Raw genomic sequence first — 22160 nt, forward strand, 5'->3', positions numbered from 1 at the left:
ATTCATGCATGCGCCCAGAACATGTACATGAGTCTTTTGGGTACCTGGCCATTCTTTGATCATGTGTGAAAGAGGGACATAGTCACCATTGCCTGTGAACTCACAGAAAATGGTGCCCAGAGGGTGTGTGCATATTTAATGAACAATCTCCCCTCACTTTTCTGCAAAAGAGTCCAAGAGGTTGAGCAGCTTGGGGACAGGGTGCCCTCACCCACATCTGCCTGAGAAATAACTTTGTTTCAGGTCTGGTATGTCATTGCTGACACCGATTATGAACAATGTCACCTACACTGGGGGTCAATCTTTTATTGATTGAAACCTAATATAATATAAAGCATTGGTTCAAAAGCTTTGCTGCACATCACAGTCATCTGGGGCTTTTAAAAATCTTGTGGCACCATACACCATGTGGCCTTTTGTGCCTGGCTTATTTTACTTGAACATAATACTTTCAAGGTCCATCCATATTGTAGCATATATCAGAGCTTCATTCTTTCTTTATGTCTAAATAATATTCATTATATGGCTAGACCACATTTTGTTTACTAGTTCACCCATTAATGGACATTTGGGTTGCTTCCACCTTTTTGTTATTATGAATAAAAATAGACAAAATCCACAGAAAGAGAATTAACCCAGAATAATTGTTGCAGGACCTGGGATAAAGAGAGAATGTACTCTTCGATGGGTAAGGGTTTTTCATTTGGGATGATGGAAGTGTTTTGGAACTAGATAGAGGTGATGATTGCACAACATTGTGAACTTACTCAATGCTACTGAATTGTGCCCTTTGAAAATGGTTGCAATGGTAAGTTTATGTTATACATGGTCTGGGCCCCAACTAAATCAGATCTCTGGGGACGGGAGTGAAGCACTTATATTTTTTAAAAACCCCCTCAGTGATTCCAGTGTGCAGCCAGGTTGGAGAACCAGCGATGTAAGGAAAAGAGGAAGAAGCCATGTGAGTTAAGCACCGACACTTCCCTTCACTTCGCTTCAAGTGCCGTCTCCCAGAGACCCACCCCAGCCATCCTAGCCATTCACCTCATCTTGTCAATTTCCATTTTTAAACACACATCTCCATCCAAATTATCTTGTTTATTCATTTGTTCAGTCATTCTCTGTCCCTTCCCACAGAACCAATAGTATTTGACCTTACAACACATTCAATTCACCTGGGTCCCTTTTTTAAAAATACCACCGTCAGGACCCCACCTTCATCACTTAAATCGAATCTTCCAGAGGAAGACCTAGGCATCTGTATTTTTAAGAGCTCCCCAAGTAATTGCATCGTGCAGCCATGAAGGAGAAGCACTGCCCTGGTACATTACCCTATGAAGACTGTGTGTCCACAGCTCCATAAACAGGGTCTGACCCAGAGCCTGCCTAATGGTTGGGTGATGCGAAATCACTTTACAAAAATCATTTCATTTGGTGCTCAGAACTGTTCTCCAAGTAGGTTTTAACAAGTGAGGTAATTTTGGCTCAGGACAGTTAAGTGATCAGCCTGCAGCCAAACCAAAATGGGAACATAGTCCAGGGACAGCTCAGTCGAAGAACAGCCCAGCCCACTTCCTGGGCTGAGCCAGGACAGGGGTCTCCTCTGGGTTCCCAGAGCCCCCTGGACCCCATCTCAGGACTGGTAACCCTGACTTATATCTGGGTCCCGCATAAGAGCTACATGAAGACAGTTCACCATCAGAAAATAAAACATCAAATTTCATCTAATAATAAAATAAGACAAATATTAAATTAGTAATAATAAGTACAATTCATCAATTTAATTAGTTGGTTAATTAAGTTACAGTTGCTCTAGCCCATGGTCATTCATTTTCTCCTCCTTACCATTCCGGTTCACTCCACTAGGATTTCTTGAGCACCTATTTTGAGCACCCCTTCCCACATCTTGTGGTAGATGTTATTTATACTATAGTTTTTATGAGGGAGGTGGTATTATTCCCAGTTTATACCTGAAGCGTAAGGGAAGATGGGTGTCAATTCTGACAATGCCAAGCATTTGCTCCCAAGTCACAAAAATTTATTGAATATTTTTCCATGAGCCATGCCAGGTGCTAAGTAAACATTAGACATACGCTTCATGCTGTCACTAGCCAGCTGTCCTTTGAAGAAGATAGATATCAAATAGGCATTATACAAAAAAATGTGGCTGTCCAGAATTGGAGGGGGCCCTGAAGTTGGGATCTGACCTGGTCCGGGGAGGGTTCAGAGACAGCTTCTTGCAGAACCTTTTATGTGAGATCTAACTAATCTTTTAACAATCGAGAGTTATCATATCACTCCCCAGCTCAAAATTCCTCAGTGGCCCCCCATTGCCTATCCCATAGAGGATCAACTCATTTTGCTTTGCCTGGGGCTCTCTGGGTTTTTTAGCATTGAAATTCTCACATCCCAGAAAATTCATAAGTCCTGGAAAATCAGGAAGGTTGATCTACCTACAATCCAACCAAATCCCCACCCCTAAAGATTCTTCAAGCCCTTTCATGATCCCACCCCTTCCTAGACACACCTCTAACCTGGAGTCATTTCTCCCCACCTGGACTCACTTCTCATCACCACCATCCTTTACACTTTATTCTCTAGTTACACAGAAGTTGGCATGGTACCTTGAAGCCACCAAGCTCCCTTCATCACCTCTGCTATACTGGGATCACCCCATATGCCCACCTGGAAAGCGCCTACTCATTTCTCAGGTCTGGCATGAATTGCCAGCTCCTCTGGGAAGCCAGTCTGTGACCTTATAATCTCTGGACATGCATTCCTCCATAGTGTCTTCACACCAGGTTGTCTTTCTCTGGTAACTGTCAGATAATTCTGATTAATATAATTAATCAGTTCAACTAGCTGATTAATTAACTAACAGTTACTCCAGCCTGTAGTGACACATCTTTCTCCCACCCACTGACACTGGGTAAATATATGTCTCTTTCGAGGAGCCTGGGTCTTCTGAATTCTCATCATTGATGGACTAAGGAGAAATTGATAAGGAACCATCTCTGCTGTTCTCCATTTCATGAGACAATTAGGCATCCCAGCTCATTCATCCACCCAGCTTTTTCTTCCTGTGAACCTACTGTGAGGATTGAAATGTTCAAACATGGCCTCCGCCCCCAGGAACTGAACTGTTGAGACCTGCCTGATTTTCTGAAGAAAGGCTGCCTCAGGAAATACTCTTTTCAATCCTAGACACATGAGACTAGACCCTCTTAAGCAGGGGTCTCCAATCCCTGGGCGACGGACTTGTACTGGTCTGTGGCCTGTTAGGAACCGGGTTGCACAGCAGGAGGTGAGCAGTGGGCAAGCGAGTAAAGCTTCATCTGTATTTGCAGCCGCTCCCCAGCACTAGCATCACTGCCTCAGCTCCACTTCAGATCATCAGGCATTAGATTCTCATAGGAGCACAGGTCCCTGGTGCCAAAAAGGTTAGGTACCACTGGTAAGAACTCCCTCTGAAACACCCAGTGGTGTGCTGCAGATAGCTTTTCCCAAATTCCCATTCAATGATGCCATGATGGTAATTGGAAATCGGTCATGATGGGAGTATTTATACTATAGAAGTTGGCAAACACTACTAATTAGGACTTTTTAAAAAATGTTTGCTTGTTTGTTTGTTTGTTTGTTTGTTTAGAGCAAGCCAATTATTAAACATTTTCCAGCACACCATTGTAAACACCCACATTTCCAAATCCTTCCCTTAAGATTCATTCTTCTTAGCTGATCAGACACTATGAAAGAATAAAATTTCAAGAGGGAAGAAGGTGGCAGAAGCATAGTTTAGCTAAAATGTTTGGCATGGGATGAGGATGGGATGCTCGATTCAGTTGGATGGGGTCCTTCTCTGGTTTTCGTTTCTCTTCCAGTGAACAATGTGTGCTTTTTACATTATCGCGAAACAATGTTGTCTCCCAATCTCTGTAAATGATTCCATATACTCTCAGGTGTGTTGTTCTAACCTCTCCTAGAATGGTCACACCAACAGCTCCTGAGCCCTACCCACACACAGAAAACTCATGGTTGGGACATGATCTATAATTAATCTTGTTACAGTACTAGGGATAATGAGGGGCTTTGCAAGATCTGTGGGTGCTGCTGGTGACAGTGGAGATGGAGGAGAAGAAAGAAAAGGAGGAGATGACATGAAATTGCAATCTTCACAAAAACAGAGACTACATCGGTTTTATTCACCAATATTGACTGAGCATCAGACATATTGCTCAATAAATATTTGTTGAATAAATTAAATGAAGGAGGAGAAGAACTAGGAAGAGGAAAAAGAAGAAGAGAAAAAGAAGAAAACAGCATTCTCTTGAATCTCCTCAGCAGCTCCATTAGGTCTTCATTTCCCACCCAAGAAAACAGAGGATTACTGGGAGTATCCTGCATTCTTGATGATGCAGAGATATAGGCACTCTCTCATATATTGTTTGAGATGGAAAGCGAATCGCTAAAGCTTTGGGGAAGGCAAATTGTCAGTCAGAATGCATCAAAAATTTTAATGCCTATGCCCTTTGAACAAATAATTTTACCTCTCAGAACCTTTCCTCCAGAAAAGGCTCAATCTTGTGCCTAAAGAGAAATGTACAAGATTGCTCATGGCAGTGATATCTGTCATGGAGGAAAAAAGGGAAATGTATGAAATGTCCATCAAAGGGGGATGACTAAATGACTGTACATCCACTCTATGGAATATTGTGCAGCTCATAAAACCAATCATGTAGCACACACACTGGAATGGTCAAAATGAAAAAGATGGAAAATACCAAGTGTTGGTATGGATTTGGAGCCCTCATGCACTGCTGGTGGGAGGGTAAATGTGGCATGCTTCTTAGGAAAATGATTTAGCAATAGCTACTAAAGCTATACATATACATGTTCTATTATCCAGCAATTCCACTCAACTATATACCAAACAGAAATGTGAACATATATTCATTAAAAGCCATGCACTAGAATGTGCATAGCTCCATGGCTAGAAAAAAAAAATCTAGAAACTGCCAAATGCCCATCAATAATAGATTGGATAAATAAGTTGCAATATATTTACACAATGGAATACTACAAAGCATGTGTCCTCAAGGGGAGCAATATTTTACCTCCACATAGGGCAAAAATTGGTTTGAGAGGAGTAAAAAATACAGATATACCTACAATAAAGATATGAATAGATATAGATGGACAGATGAATGGATGGAAAGATAGGTAGATGTTAGATATAGATAGATTAGATAGATGATGGATGGATGGATAGATAGATAGATAGATAGATAGATAGATAGATAGATGATAGATAGATGATAGATAGATAAATGATAGATAAGAGAGATGATAGATATAGAAATACAGTATATCTGTGCTATTAAGTTTCACAGAGGGATGATTAAAATGGCCTCTTGGGGTGATAAAAAAAAGATTGAGAAATACTGTTATTAAGCAATAAGATGGAAGATCTACAGATACATGCAAAAAAAATTGCACCTCACAAACATAATGTTGAGTGAACGAAGACAGACACAAAAGAGAAATACTGTGTGATTCCATTTATATAAAGTACCATAAGCAGGGAAAGTTCATCCACAGCATTTATATCAACCTAGTGTTTGGGTAAGGCAGGGGTAGGTAGTGGCAAGAAAGGAAGCAGGAGAGAAAATCCTGGGGCAAGGACCTGGGCACATTCTTTTCTTTCATCAGGTCCTGGTTACATGGGCGTGTTCAGTCTGTGGAAATTAATCGAGCTGCACATCTATAATCTGTGCTTTTTTCTGCATATACTATTCTTCATTAAAAAGTTTTTCGAAAAGAACATTTTTATATGAGTTTGTTCTATATGTACCAACATAGAAGATGATCCAGACTTATAATTAAGTGAACAAAGCAAGTAACAGAAAAATTCGGTAGAATGAGTGAACATATATAACAAACAGCCATAACTGTGTAGTCAATACAGAGGTGAGGATTTGGAGAGAAACTTCCATGTCTGGTGCCTGGGTTATCTTGAAATAAAAGGAAAACTTGGGGGAATGAGAATGTCCCAGTTTTTTAAATTTTGTTATTGTGGTAAAATAGACATAACAAAATTTACCATTTTAACCATTTTTTTAATTAAATTTATCAGGGTGACATTGATTAATAAAATTATTTAGGTTTCAGGTGTATAGTTCAGTAATACAGCATAAGTATATTGCATTGTGTATTCACCACCCAAAGTTAAATTTCTTTCCACCCATTTTAATCATTTTTAAGTGCACAGTTCAGTGGCATTAAGCACATTCACATTGCTATGTAGCCTTCACCACCATCCATCTCCAGAACTTTTTTATTTTGCAAAAGTGAAACACTGTTCCCATGAAACACTAACTCTCCTTCCCTCTCCCTCAGCCCCTGGCACCTGCCAGTCCACCTTCTGTCTCTGTAAATCTAACTCCTCTAGAAATCTCATATTAGCAGAATCACACAGTATTTTGTGACTGGCTTATTTCACTTAATATAATGTCCTCATGTTTCATTCGTGTGGTACCATGTATCAGAATTTTCTTCCTTTTTAAAGCTGAATAATATTCCACTTTATGGTTATACCACATTTTGTTTATTCATTCATTTGTCAGTGAACACTTGGGTTGCTTCCACCTTTTGGCCATTGTCAATAATGCTGCCTTGAACACAGGTATACAAAGATATATTTTCAATATTTGCTTTTGATTCTTTTGAGTATAAACCCAGAAGTGAGATTCCTTTATCAAACGGTAATTTTTTTTTTTTTGAGAAACCACCATTTAGTGCATTCCACAGTGGCTGCAGCATTTTATGGGAATGTTCCAGTTTTACTGAACATTTCAGTATTGTTTAAATATTCTACTCCTAGATGTAAGCCTATAAGAAATGAAAACACACATCTACACAAAGACTTATACACTAATTTTTATAGCAACATCATTCATAATAACCAAAACATGGAAACAATGTAAATATTCATTCATGGATGGATGAATAAACAAAATTAGGAATATCTGTACAAAGATATTCTTTAGCCATAAAAAGGAATGACACACTGAGACCGGCTACAAAAGGAATGAATGTGAAAAACATTATGCTAAGTGAAAGAAGCCAAACAGAAAAAACCACAATTATATGATCCTATTCTTGTAAGATGTCTAGAACAGGGAAATCTATAGAGACAGAACATAAATTAGTGATTACCGGGGGCTGGGAAATATGGATGGGATTGGGGACAATATATAAAAGGCCCAGGGTTTCTGTTTGAGGTGACGAAAGTGTTCTGAAATTGACTGTGGTAATGCTTGCACAACTCTGTGAATATAGTAAAAACCATTGAATCATACACTTTAAATGGGTGAATTTTATGGTATGTGAATTATATATATTTAAAGCTGGTAAAATGAAGTGAAGTGAAGTGAAATAGAGACTGAAAAAGAGTAGAAGAGGAAGGTCATAAGGAAGAGAAGAGAGACAGTGAATCAGTTGTGCAGCATCAGTTGAGGCAGCTGGACCCATCTCTCTGGAACTGGACTCTCCTGGGTTTCAATGCCAACTGTGCCAATTACTGGTTGGGTGACCTTGGGCAGCCACTTTACCTCTATGAGTCTTAGTTTTCTTTTCTGCAAAATAAGAGCAAACAATGCTGCTCTCTTTTGGCTGTTGAACGTTCGGTGAGATCATAAACAAGTAAAGTTGGTATTATCTGCACCGTTGAATGCGGAAGAGATGGAGGCGAGTGTAATGATGGAAATGATGGATTAATGATAGCCAGATGAGCTGGGCCTGGGGGGTACCTTGTGGGGGGCTGGAGTAATAGCACTGGCTAGTGTGGATGCTCTGCCTTAGCCTCCTTAGCCAGGGGGTGTTGGCTAAGCTTGCCATCACTCATTCCATGAGCATCTGGTTCCATTTCCTCATCAAGGGTGTGTCTCTCCTGTCATGAACTTTCTTAAGTGACAGAAAACTTGCTGACAATAAATATCCACACGGCTGTGCTGCTCAATTCACAGACAGGCCCCCCCGCCCCCGGAGTAACCTGGGAAGATCCAGCACTGTCAGCCCCTTCTCCAAGATCGGCACGTGGGCCTAACACTTCTTTGGTGCCCAACACTGTTGGCGACCAGGAGAGTGGTGAGACGGCCTGGTTTTAAGGAGTAGCTGCTTCTAGAGGCAGTAAGTGATTTAACAGATATTAGTGCTCTCTCTCTTGCTCTCTCTCTCCCCTCTCCTTCTCTCCCTGTCTCCCTGTCTCCCTCTCTCCCTCTCTCCCTCTCTCCCTTTCTCCCTCTCTCTCTTACTGAATGGATGTATACTCTGGTAAGGTTTCCACCTATTCATTCAACCGTCCACCCTTTCTTTTATTTATTTGTTTGTTTGTTTGTTTATTGTTTGTTTACTCACCAAATTCTCCCCAACACCGCCTCTATGCCCATTCTCACACAGATGACCCTGATGGAGATAGAAATAAAGTCAGCCTTTCGGTTCTAAAAACTAAGCTGCCAGCTCAGCCACAAAAATAGAATCAAAAGCCCTGCTGTAATGCAAGTCTAAACAAGCAGAACTGGGAAGTCTGGAGAAGGGAGAGGTAACTTCCAGCGGGTTAACAAGTATCATTAAACCTACCTTGCTGTGCCATTACTTTAAAGCATCTAGTAGTGTTCTTTTCATATGGGAAAACTAAGTTTCAGAGAAAAGAATGAGAAGACGAAGGTCTCAGAGTTGGGAAGGAGCCAAGGCAGGACTTGAACCTGGTTTTTCTGGGTCCAGTATCCATGCTCCTTCTACTTTCTCTCTTACACAGTATTTGGTTTCTCTTTTCTTACAGCACTGGCTCTGTTGTGGGGGGGGGGCGCGGGATTTAATGTTCATTTTTGTCATAGAGCTACATGAGGTCAGGAAGCATGTCTGTCATATAAGTGTGTTCTCAGTGTGTAGCTCATAGCAGATACCAGAAAATATTTGCTGGATATATATATGGATAAGTAGATGGATAGATGGATGGATGGATGGATAGATGGATGGATGGATGGATGGGTGAGGGATGAGTGCATCATTGAGTGGATCGATGAGTGGAGGGATGAGTGGATGGTGGAAAAAAACACGGGAGAGACAGTGCCACCTAAATTGGCAGAGAATGGTCTTGACTTGTAAAGAAGAGCATTTCAGACTGTGGAGGAACTGTAAATTAAAAATGGATATATTTTTTGACCCAACAATTGCATTTCTGGGTATTTATCTAAAGAAAACCAAAACAATAATTCATAAAGATCTATTCACCCCATGTTTATTATAGCACAATTTACAATAACCAAGATATGGAAGCAACCTAAGTGTCCATCAATAGATAATTGGATAAAGAAGTTATGGTCCATATATACAATGGAATATTACTCAGCAATTAAAGAAAATGAAATCCTATCATTTGCAATGACATGGAAGGGCATAGAGGTTATTATGCTGAGTGAAATAAATCAGACAGAGAAAGATAAATGTCATGTGATTTCACTTATATGTGGAATCTAAGAGACAAAAAGACCAAACTAATCAAAAACGGAGTCACAAATATAGAGGATAATCTGGTGAAGGCCAGAGGGAATTGGGTTTGGGAGGCTAGGAGAAAGAAGTGAATGGCTAAAAAAGTACAAATTAGGAGCTAATAGATGGTCACAGGGATGGGCAGCAGGGCAAAGGGAATAAAGTTAGCATTAATGTAATAGTTAGGCGGAGAGCCAAAGGAAAGAGCAGTTATGGAGATCATTTTATAAACTATATAAATGTCTAACCAATGTACCGTATACTTGAAACTAACAATAAAATAAAATTTTTTTTAAAAAAAAGGCAAGAACATGGGAAAACATCAAGAATTCGGCAAAAAGGATTCTGTTCAGCCAGAGAGTAGAACAGGACTCAGATGAAAATGGAGGATTTAGACAGATGTTCAGGCTCATGGTAGAGGGAGGAGGTGAATTGACCCGTTCAGATTAGATACCCAGTAGGAGGGTTTTAAAGTAGTGTTCCCCACGATGATGATCTCATTTTAAACCCAACCCTGACGCATCTCGCTGTTGATGCCTCTTCAACCAGCCAGCTCCTGGCTAACAGAGGGGAATGCACGGGGCTGCTTGCTCTGCTTCTCAGTCCAGTCATGAGTCCAGTCTGTCAAAGGTTGGTGAGTGTCCTGAAGGAGGGATAGGAAATTCTTCAGATGTGCGGCATTTTGGGGTGAGCCCAGCAGGAGTTTTGGGGACATCCAGGGGTGGAAGATGCAACTGGAGTGCCACACTAGATAGAACACCCTTCATGGATTGTCATCTCTTGCCCAGGTCTGACCATGACATAAGGTCCAACCACCAGGATCCTCCTATTCGGTCTCAAACATCCAGACAAACTCTAGTCCCTTCTTCCTTTCTTTGGAGACCTTCAACCTATCTTTTCTTGAATCCCCAGGACCAGCCAAGAGTTGAGACGCGGAGTTAAAATCAAAGGAGACATGAGCAATCCTCAGCCTTTGGAGGAGGTGGGCTGGGTGAAAATGGGGGAGAGGGGTGGGAGCTTCTGGGGAGATGGGAGGTAAAGAGCCAAATGTTTCAGAGACAGTGGAGAAAGCAAAAAGTCATGACTGGATTCAGAGTTAAAAGGTGCTTTGTGATCATTAAAATGGAGAAAAGATTCAGAGATGGGACCCACATCAGGGTAGGGGGAACCCTCCTACATCTCTTGCAAAGTATCCTACTTTTGTTCTGAAAGGAAATTTTGACTCCAACATCCTTCTTCCCTAGATGGGATGATAGGATCTCAGTGGTAGCTTCAGAAATTCTGAGATCTCTGCAAGTGAAAAGTTAATGCTTAGAATACTCTTGAGAAGGATGGAGAGACAAAGCCATTAAATGTGACAACTGGAAGGGACCTTCAAAATTCTTCACATACATGCTTATTGTGTATATTTGGAAAATGAGGCTCAAATAAGAGGAGTGACTTTCCCAAGTTTATACAGGACTAAAACAGAGCTGGATCCCAGGAAGAAAACTAGATTTTTGATGGTGAGCACACACAATAGAGTATACAGATATGGAATTATAATGTACAGCTGAAATTTATATAATGTTATTAAGCAATACTAAATCGATAAATTTAATTTAAAAAATAGAGAATAAAAGGTGCCCAGTCAGATTAGAATTTCACATCTACAACAAGTAATCTTATAGTATAAGTATATCCTGTGCAACATTTGGGATACATTCATACTAAAAATCATATTTGGTTTTTTATTAATCCGAAATTCGATTGTAATGGGTATCCTGTATTTTACCTGGCAACCTTAACCTCAAGCCTCTTTGGACCACATCTCCTGCTGCTCCTTGGCTTCCCTACCCCTTTGATTATTTTTGTCATCTCTTGGCCCAGGAGGCATATGACATGTCAGGTGCTCGCCTAGCCCTGACGCTGTGTGTCACCAAAGCCCGGGAAGGTTCAGAGGCAGACCTACATGCCCTGGAATTAATGTTTCAGCGGCTGGGATTTGAGAGTACCATGAAGAAAGACCCCACTGCCCAGGTATTGTGCAGCCAGCCCCAGGCCAACCAGGGAGGGGCTGGACCAGAAGGTGGCTCCAAAGATGTACCTGAGTCTAGCCATTCCTCTCACTCTAGCAATTCCTGGAAGAGCTGGAGAAATTCCAGCATGCCATTGATGCCCGGAAAGATTTCGTCAGCTGTGCTTTTGTGGTGCTCATGGCACATGGGCTAGAAGGACACCTTGAAGGGGAGGACGAGCAGATGGTTGATCTGGAGAATCTGTTTGAAGTTCTGAACAACAAGAATTGCCATGCCCTGAGAGCCAGGCCTAAGGTGTACATCGTGCAGGCCTGTCGAGGAGGTGCGGACGAAGCCAAGAACGTGGAGTTTGTGTTCCTAATCTAGTCCTATCCCAGATCTAGAGCCCCAGCTGAGACTTGCATTACTGATATGTCTTATGACCTTCTCCTTCCCCCATCTTTCTCTCTGACTTTGCCTTTTCCTCTTCTTGGTGTTTCAGAACAAAGGGATCCTGGTGAAAGAGTAGGTGGAGACAATATTGTGATGAGCACAAAAGACAGTCTCCAAACCATTCCAACGTACACAGACATCCTCCATGTCTACTCCACCGTGGAAGGTATGAGCTCCTAGCTGACCCAAGGCAGCCTCTGCTCCCCCACCTCATCTGCTGCTCCTGGCCCCTGACATGCCCCTCCAGGACCCACCCTCTTCCAGGCCCTCTTGCACCACACGAGCTCCCACTCTCCCACCCTCATTGGAGCTCCCTGAGTCCACATCTTTCTCTACAACCCCCAGGGCACATTTCCTACAGACATGACAAGGATGGTTCCTGCTTCATCCAGACCCTGGTTGAGGTGTTCACAGAAAAGAAAGGACCCATTCTGGAGCTTCTGACAGAGGTGAGTTGGGACAAGGTACCTGGAACCACGTGCGTTCCCCCCTCCTGCCTGATCAGGGAGCAAGCAGAGTGGGGCAAGCCTCTTCCAACCTTTCTGCATGTCTTCCTCCCCTGCTCCCAGCCCCAAAGCCAACCCAGGCTTTTAGCAATGACTTTCTCTCATGCAGAAATTCCAAAGCCCACAGTATGTGAGATAATTTAAATGAAATACAGATAAATTTCTGTAAATGAAACCTTTGAGTTTAACCAATGTTTGGACAAACATTTTTTTCTAATAGTTATGTGCTTTTATAGCAGATTAGGGGAAAAAACACATAACTAGAATGTCTAGCCAATGATTCTGTAAACATGATAGCATAGGATGAGACAATGACGGTCACCCATCTAAGTACAGGAATATCCACCTGCCCTCTTCGCTAACCTTCTTCCCATAAGCCCATTACACTGACTGTCCCAGGGGCCTAGCCCCAAGCTGACCATACCTGTTGCCACAGGTAACCCGGCGGATGGCAGAAGCAGAGGTGGTTCAGGAAGGGGAACCAAGGAAAGTGAACCCTGAAATCCAAAGCACCCTTCGGAAGCGGCTCTATCTGCAGTAGCAGTAGAAAGGGCATAGAGAGGCTCCCTTTCAGGAGGTCTCTGTGTTCCTTGGATGTTTAAAGGCAACTGTCATCACTCCCTTAAAATCTTCTCTTCCAAAAGCTAAATAGCACCCAGTCCTTTCTTCACATCCCTTATGTAGTTCCTTCTTCAATTTGTTCCTGTCCTTCTTAGAGCAACCCAAGTAAAACTGAACACAAGGCATGGTGTTAACAGTAAAATTACTCACCTCAAGTGGGACTCAGCCTCTATAAATGCAACCTAAGAAGGTAAACATGTATCTCACTTTCTGCTCCTATGCTCATTTGAAACTCTCTTCTACCTTTCATAAATCATACCCATACAAATGTAACTAGATAAAGCTCAAGATTTTCCCCTGGTAAACCAATGCCCACTCACCACCTCCCACCTCAATCAAACCTTCCGTGGCTCCAGATCTCACCTAGCATTACAACTGCTTCCTGAACCCACATCCATTCCTATCTGCCAGAGATTTGCTCCCAATTTCTAGAAATTCAGTCTGGCAGGAACTGTTATCTCTCTCTAAGACCCCTCTTCCTTGGCTAGCAAGCTAATTCTCCTCCTAGTTCATGAGCTCTCTATGGCTAACAGAGACGCCTCCTGCTTTTCTACATCTCTCTCTCTCTCTCTGATAACTCCCACTGACCCCCACAACAAGGCCCTGGACTCTGCCCTCTGTCCAGGAAAATCCATCCGTTTATCCATTCTCATAGTTTCAACTTTCAACAACCCTTAATCAGAGCATGTTGGAATTACAACAAATCCTTTAGTGACACCCTGTTATTTTGTAGGCAATGTGATAAAGCCCCAGAGAAGTTAAATGGCTTGTCAAATGTCACACAGTAAGTCAGGGTCAGGGTCAAGGTTTGGCTTCTGGCCCAGCCTCCCGTCCACTGTCTGCTAAGTCTTGATCCATCAGAAAACTTTTCTAATAAGAGGAGCTACCTAATAAAAATTTGTCTTATCTTGAATGTAGGAGTTCCCCAGAAGACTTTTAGAAATTCTTACATGTAGTATATAAGGCTATCTCCATGAAATTCCAGCAATGGGCTGGAAGGTGGATCAGCTGTACTGCCTTCCAAGTCTGTGATATCTCCAGCCTAGACCCTTCCGCAGAAATAACCTGTGCTCATATCTGTCATCATTGACAACTCATGGTTAAAATTAGTCTTTTTTTCTATTCCATCCTCCAAGTGTTCCCTGGCACCCTCAACCTCAGACCACAAGTTTGGAATTCTGCAGTTATCTATGATACCTTTCTTCCTGCAACCTTCCTGTACCACCAGCCACCATGCTCAGCCCAGCATAACTTTGAAACACTTCTCATACCTGTCTTCTCTCCCCTTACATGTAATTCTCCAGGCTCAAGGCCCATCCTCTCGTATTTGCATCTTCGCATCAGCTTCCTTCCTTGCCTCTCTGCCTGACCACCTCACCCTTCCTCTGCCCTCCATACCATCCACAGTTCTTTATCTTCCTAGAACACCCAAGAAGGTACAATGGCACTCCATTCGTTAGACACCAAGACCAAACTCGACATCCTGATTTCTCACACCTTTATAATTCTACCTCCTACCAAAACTCGGCTAAACTGACCCCCTACTTCTTCCGCCATGAATTTGCTCTTCCACCATGAATTTGCTCTTCTAACAAGATTAATGTTCTCTTACTCATCTCTGCCTCTAAACCTTTGCTATCACTATTTCCCCAAGCTGGAGCGATCCCTCTCTTCCTTCACCTCTTTTCCATTATGTCCTACCCCTATTTATTCCAGAAAGCCATTCCTAACAGTTTTTCTAGGTGATTCTGTTCTCTCACCCAGGATTAGATATTAACAACTACAATTTCTTGAGGGCAAGGAACAAGTCTTTGATTAACATAATGAGTGTTCAATAAACAGTTGTCGAACTTTAAAAGTACATGTTGGATCTTTGTTCTGTATTTAAACTATGAGGCTGATGTGAAAGGCATTGTGGATTTGGTTTCTTTTTCCTAATGGGAAGCTGCCTCTCAGATGTCTTTCATGAACAGAGAATCAGGAGTTCATCCTGTTTCTTTTATAAAAACAGATGCATTAGGAATTTGTAAAATTACAGGCCATTCTTCTATGCCAAGTAGCTATATTTTACATAATTGTTCCATCTCTGGAATATTCTCAGGGAAGTATCCAAACAGAACTGTAGCTTTTCAGAACCATAAGAGACCTTGGAGATTAACTAGTTACAGGATCACAAATATTTAGCCACCCCTCTCTACCTGGATGCCCATTGCAAACATAACTGATCAATCGAACCTCTTTCCTGTTGTACTGGGGTGTAGCCTCAAAGTCTTTTTCCTTTTAGCATCCCAGAAAGCATAAGCACATCGGTCTTGATCCATTTGATTCCCGACTTGTCTAGAGTCACTAAGTTCTTAGTAGTAAACCCAGGGCTTCTCACCTATGATGCAGTAAATGGCCATGGCAGCAGTTGGGGTTTCATCTGTAGAAATAGCAGAGCAAGTAGCTGAGGCGGGGGTGAGTACACAGGGACAAGTAGATCTGAGGTGATGCACATATTGAGTCCTGTACACCCACCAGTATACAAACCTGTGCTCCAAACACCCAACAATTTTTAAGTCTCCAAACACAAGAGTCAGCAAACTATGACCCGCTCACCAAATCCAGCCTGCAGCCTGTTTTTATAAATAAAAGTTTATTGGCACAGTCATGCTCATTCATTTACATATTGTCGATGGCTCTTTTCACCCTGCAATGGCAGACTTACGTAGTTACTACAGACACCATATGACCTGCAGCATTGAAAATACTGCTCTTTACAGAAAAAAAGTGTGTCAACCCCTGCCCATATATCCCTCCAAGTTCTCACTTTACTGGAGTTAGCCAGAGCAGCTCACCACCAAGAACCACGCCTGATACAACAGGCAACAGGGTGCTAAAGCACATTGCTTAATTCTTCAAGACCCCTGAGTAAGGGTTTCCCCTAGTTACTCAGTAAGGATTTGAAAGTTCATCCTGGAAGTTTACTATTTAATATCAGGGGTAGATCCAGGTCTTGTAGGGCCTTTACGATTGCAGCAGGAGAGGTCTTTCCTTCAGGAAAAAAAAATACAAAATACCAGCACAGAGTTTGTATAGCCCCATTGGTGCATTGCCAGGTCTCTCGCAGGGCCTTGGAGGGGTCCAGGAATGTGGGGCCCAGCAGCTGATTCTGTTCACGTCACAGCAACCCCACCTCTGTCCACCACCTGTTCTCCAAGTGTACTTCAACTACAGCAGGAACAGTCACTTCAAAATGAAAATCTGGCTGGCCATGCATCTTCTTAAAATCTTTCAATGGTCTCCCATTGCCCTGTGGATAAGGAACAAAAGTCCTAGCTTAACATTGAGGCCTCACGTTTTCATCTCTACCTTTTCACTCTTATTGGTGAAAATGTTTTGGAAATAGTGGTGGTGTTTGCACATCACAAATGTAATTCATTCCACTGAATTGTACTTGAAAATGGTTAAAATTACAAATTTTATGTTATAAGCAATGTGATTCACCTTTGGGTGTTCTCTTCATAAAGGTATTTGTAACAGCCTTGTTGACATATACTTCACACGCCATACAACTTACCCATTTAAAGTGTACAATTTAGTTTATTTTGGCATGTAACTTTTTTTTCATCCCTAACCTCAATCTAATCATGAGAAAAACATTCGACAAACACAGATTGGTTGATATCTAAAGGACATCTGGTCAGTCTTCCACAAGACTGTCAAGGTCATGAAAAATAAGAAAAGCTTGTGAGAAAGTATTCCAAACTGAAAGAAACTGCGGGAAAGTGACAACTCAATGCAATGTGGTATTGGCTCTTAGAACAGATAGAAGGCAATAATCTAAAAACTGGTAAAATCTAAAGTCTAAAATTTAACTTTCAAAAAATAAATACGTGGGTTACTCTCTTCCCAAGATCCCATTCTAACATGAGAAAACATTAAACATCAAACTCTAATACTAAAGCAGTGTTCTTTAAAACTATCAAGGTCATGAAAAATGAGACATGATGGAGGAGCTGCCATAGATCGGAGGAAACAAAACAAAATTTTTAATGCAACATGATATCCTGCTGGATCCCGAAACAGGAAAAAAAAAGACATTTGTGGGAAAATTGGTGAACTCTGAATGCTGGAGTATAGTTAAGCAGTACTGTGCCAATGCAAGTTTTAAAAACTGTATCCTTGGAAGCAACCAAAGTGTCCTACGATAGATGATTGGCTAAAGAAGCTGTGGTACATATATACAGTGTAATATTACTCAGCTGTAAGAAGAGATAAAATACTGCCATTTATGACAACCTGGATGGATCTCAACATAATCATGCTAAGTGAAATAAGCCAGACTGAAAAAGTTCAAAATCACATGATATCACTTATATGTGGGATATAAACCTAAAAGCAACAAATGATCAGGACAAACAAACAGAGACTCATGGACATGGTCTATAGACTAGTGATTACCAAAGGTTAGGGTATGGGGGGAGGGGAGAGGTCGACAGGGTAAAGGGGGTCAAATAGGTGGTGACAGAAAGAAATCTAACTATGGGAGGTGAATATACAATGTAAATATATGTATATGTCTTACTGTTAAAGTGAATAGCTGAAACATTGGATTTCATTAACCAATGTCACCATTAAAAATAAATTAATTAATTTTTTTAAAAAGAACTGTACCCTTGTTAAGTAAGATATTGACATTAAAAGACTAGAACAGGAATTCTTTGTATTAATTTTTTCAGCTTTTCTGTAAATCTACAAGTATTCCAAGATAGTTTATTTAAAACAAATGAAAAATAATAACTAATGTAGTCTTTGTTTCCCTGACTTATCCCTGATTGCTATAGGATGTAACTATCATTTATTTTAAAGTAGGGGAAGTAGACATACAATATCTAATCTATGTAAATGAATTTGTCAGTTTTAATCTGTTGCTATTAGAATACAATGTAATTTCAGAGGCATAATAAAAGATTGGCAAATCATTGCTAATACTGTTTAGCATTTCAACACTTTTTTCAGATTTATTGAGATATATTTGACATATAGCATGTGTAAGTGTAAGGTGTACAGCACAATAGTATGACTTACATATATTGTAAAATGATTACCACAATAAGTTTAGTTAACATCCATCATCTCATATAGATACCAAAAACAAAAAAGAAAAAAGAAAAAAATGGGGTTTTCCTTGTGCTGAGAACTCTCAGGATCTATTCTCTCAGCAACTTTCAAATGTCCCATATGGCATTGTTCACTACAGTCACCATGCTATACATTACATCCCCAGGACTTATTTATCTTGTAACTGGAAAATTGTACCATTTGACCACCTTCCTCCAATTTCCCCTTCCCCAACCCCCCTCCTCTAGTAACCCAAATCTCATCGCCGAGTTTGTTTTGTTTCATGTTTTGTTTTAGATTCCACAAATAAGTGACATCATGTTAAATTTTGACATTATACTTAACTTGAGGAGAATTTAAATTTTGCCCCTGATGCTTGGAGTTAGAATGTTATTGTGTCAAGATGAAGTATCATTCAACCACTCTACACCATCCTGGGTGGGTTTACCTTTTTAAGGTAACATACTTATTTTTTTTTTGGATAGGTTGAGGGGAGAGAAGGGTTAGAAGAAACCAGGGAACAGATATTGAGCATTTCCTGACCGCACCCAACATTTTCCCACTAATTATTCTGTAGAATAAGGTGAAGCCAGTATTAGTGGGATGACTCAGTGAATGATCCTCCCACCTAAACCACAGAATTAAAGAATGTTAGCACACGCAGAAGGCATACCCCTGGTTGTTCACGTTGACCTGTGCACTATCCAAATGGAGTTTCTATATTACAGTTTCCCAAACTTTGATCTTTCACATGCTATCATCATCTCATATATACATATTCCTGTATCATTATTTCATTGATATTTTTCTTTAAAGCAATTTTATTTTTTAAAAGGAAACTATTATTCATACAATACAATATTGTTTGGCATTAGAAAGGAATGAAGGGCTGATATTGGCTACAGCATAGATGAACTTTGAAAATATTATGCTAAGTGGAGAAAAAAACATGTATTATATGATTTCATTTGTATGAAATGTCCAGAATAGGTAAATCATAGACCCAGAAAGCATACTGGTGATTGAAGGGTTAGGGAGAGGGAGAGATTGAGAATGACTGCTTAATAGGTTTGGAGTATCCTTTTGGGGTGATGGAAATGTTCTGGAATTGAATAGTGGTGATGGCTGCACAACTCTTTGAATAGACCAAAGACCATTGAATTGCATTATCTCAAAGGGTTAATTTTATGATATGTAAATTATATATCAGTAAAGATGTTATTTAAAAAATGAAACAGTTACCTATTATAATAAATGGAAAGTCAGTATCACTTGCCATAAACAGGAGATCAGCACATAAATAAAAACATCCAATTAAAAATTTAAATACTCATAGATGAACCATCAAAAGTCATCTCAATGTACCACCAGTATGAGTTCCACGTACTGCCTCTCAGTACCATCACCACTATCTTGGTCTATGTCTTTATATACACACATACAAACATTTCTCTGAGAGTAGAATTACTTAGTCAAAGATCTGAGCATTTTATTTTTGATAGATGTGCTCACTCACTCATTATACTAAAATAATTTCTCAAGCTCCTATCAAATGCCACATACTATCACAGGTACTGGAAATAGTGTGATTGACAAAGCCCCTGATCTCATGGAAGTTACATTCTGGTGGGAAAACTGTCAATAAACAACAACACTATAACATAATTTTTATCACATAATGTTTTAGTAGTGCTAAGTGCAATGGAGAAAAAGATGGCATCACAAGGAGTTAAAAAATGGTGTGGGAAAGATACTTTTTTACTGTGGCAAAATTCACATAACAAAATGTACCACTTTAACCATTTTTTACATGTGTAATTCAGTGGCATTTAGTACATTCACAATGTTATGCGATCATCACCTACATGTAATTCCAGAACATTTTCATCACCCAAAAGGAAGCCCCATCCCCTTGTGGGTGGTCAGGGAGGTGGTATTTCAACAGGGATCTGCCTGAAGGAAGAGTGAGTGAGACCATGTGAAGATCAGATGGTCTTTGCATGTGACTTTCATTAGGTCTGGACTAATGGACTGAGGTCAGACCTGTACTACCATTTTGTTCATATTTTTCTTTAAAGTCATTCCTTTCATTACTTAAAAAGCAAATTGTTATCCATAAAATGGAATATTATTTGGCAATTTAAAAAAAGAACAAAGTACCAACTCACACTATAGCACAGATGAGCTTTAAAACCATTATAGTCTTAAAGGGGAGACCACTCTTTGTATCTCTGGGAGGAAATCAAGGACCAATGGGCAGAAATGTTGAAGAAGCAGACTTCAGCTTAACCTCAGGAAGAGCCTGTATACACTCCCCACCCTACTGAAACTATCTGGCTCTGAATTTCAAGATCTCCTTCCTCATTATCTCCAAAGCTATTTCAGCAGAGTTCACCCACAACAGTAACCCAAAAGAGGCTGTATAAATGGCAGGCAAGCATGGGGTTGTGTTGTTTTTTTTTTGTTTTGTTTTTGTTTTTGTTTTGCATTTGGCAGTCAAAGAAATGAAAATTTCACCAGTCCTGTTAGAGGGACCTGTTAAAACTCTAACAATTCAGCCCAGAGTTTTACCAACTAGTAGTAAAACTCCAGGTGGCTCATTATAAATTATTACCACCTTTGGAAAGCACTAGCTTTGTCAAGAGCTATGGGAAATGTTCTCTTTTTTTGATCCAGTAATTCCACTCTAGGAATGTTATCATAAAGAAATGATTCAATAAAAGAAGAAAAAACATTAGGTGGTTATTTCAGCCTTATCTACAAATTTAAAAAGCAACTAAAAGGTTAAGTAAATTATTATTTATGCACTTTATGGAATATTAAGCAGCCATTGAAATGGTAAATATGAAGGGGATGTGGCCTTAGGGGGAGAGTGATCATTGAATATTAAGTAGGGGAAAGCTCAGAGGAAATGATATGTTCCATCCATTTCCAATTAAGTGCAAATAAATATGCATATGGGCCAAGAGTAGAAAACTGTACCATGCAAGATTCTCCAAATATGGCATAATATTTTTGGACATGTTGTTTTCTCTGCCTGGAATGTTCTTACACACAGAGACATACACAGACACACACATTCACACACAGATGCACACATTCATACTCATGCACATATATAACTACATATCCATATGCCCACGTAAACATGTCCACTCAGTACACACACACACACACATACATACACACATAAATACATGTTCACATACACACTGATATGCTCATGTGCACACTGCTATTGGCTGCACTGTGTCCTCCTAAAATTCATATGTTAAAGTCCTAACCCCCAGGACCTCAGAATGTGACTGTATTTGGAGGCAAGGTATTTAAAGAGGTAATTAAGGTAAAATGAGGCCTTACGGGTGGACCCTAATCCAATATGACTGGCGATCTTATAAGAAGAGGAAATTAGGAAAGAGATGCACACAAAGGAATGACCAGGATCCAGGAAGAAGGTGGTCATGACAAGCCAAGGAGAGAGATTGTCAAGGGAAGCAAACATGTCAACACCTTGATTTCACACTTCTGGCTTCCATAATTATGAGAAAATAAATATCTGTTGTTAAGCCACCCAGTCTGTTGTACTTTGTTATGGCAGCCCTAGGAAACTAATACACACATGGACACATGTGTATACTATACACATGCACACATATATGCACATTCACACACATGCATGTAACTCACATATACACATGTGCACATGCCCACACAATACACACATATACATATATTCACATATACACTCATACACATACATGTGCCCACACAATACACATATACAAACACACTCACAAATACTCCCTTCTCCTTCAAGCCCTGGCTCACATTACCACTTCTGTGAAGCCTGGCCCTTCAGGTAGTACGAGTTGCTCTTTCCTCCATTATCAAATACTTCGGAGGGTAAAAGGGGTTATATATATGGTGACAGAAG

General features: G+C 40.4%; 1 protein-coding gene across 1 annotated transcript; it reads left to right on the forward strand.

The window, feature by feature from the left end:
• The first annotated feature begins 10501 nt into the window (after window positions 1-10501).
• Window positions 10502-13043, forward strand: CASP14 (caspase 14). Its single transcript, XM_016157682.1, has 6 exons — window positions 10502-10528; window positions 11416-11565; window positions 11661-11886; window positions 12046-12162; window positions 12342-12445; window positions 12939-13043. Exons 1-6 carry the CDS (start codon window positions 10502-10504, stop codon window positions 13041-13043), a joined length of 729 nt encoding a protein of 242 aa, XP_016013168.1.
• The last annotated feature ends 9117 nt before the right edge of the window (window positions 13044-22160 follow it).

The sequence above is a fragment of the Rousettus aegyptiacus genome, unplaced genomic scaffold (genome assembly GCF_014176215.1).
Source record: "Rousettus aegyptiacus isolate mRouAeg1 unplaced genomic scaffold, mRouAeg1.p scaffold_m13_p_16, whole genome shotgun sequence".
Taxonomy (NCBI): domain Eukaryota; kingdom Metazoa; phylum Chordata; class Mammalia; order Chiroptera; family Pteropodidae; genus Rousettus; species Rousettus aegyptiacus.

Bases quoted from the DNA above. Each gene is read 5' to 3' on its own strand.
- CASP14 (XM_016157682.1), top strand. From the start codon at position 10,502: ATGAGCAATCCTCAGCCTTTGGAGGAG. The intron at 11,887-12,045 runs GTGCGGACGAAG...TTGGTGTTTCAG, and splicing joins CGTGCAGGCCTGTCGAGGAG to AACAAAGGGATCCTGGTGAA. The intron at 12,163-12,341 runs GTATGAGCTCCT...TACAACCCCCAG, and splicing joins TGTCTACTCCACCGTGGAAG to GGCACATTTCCTACAGACAT.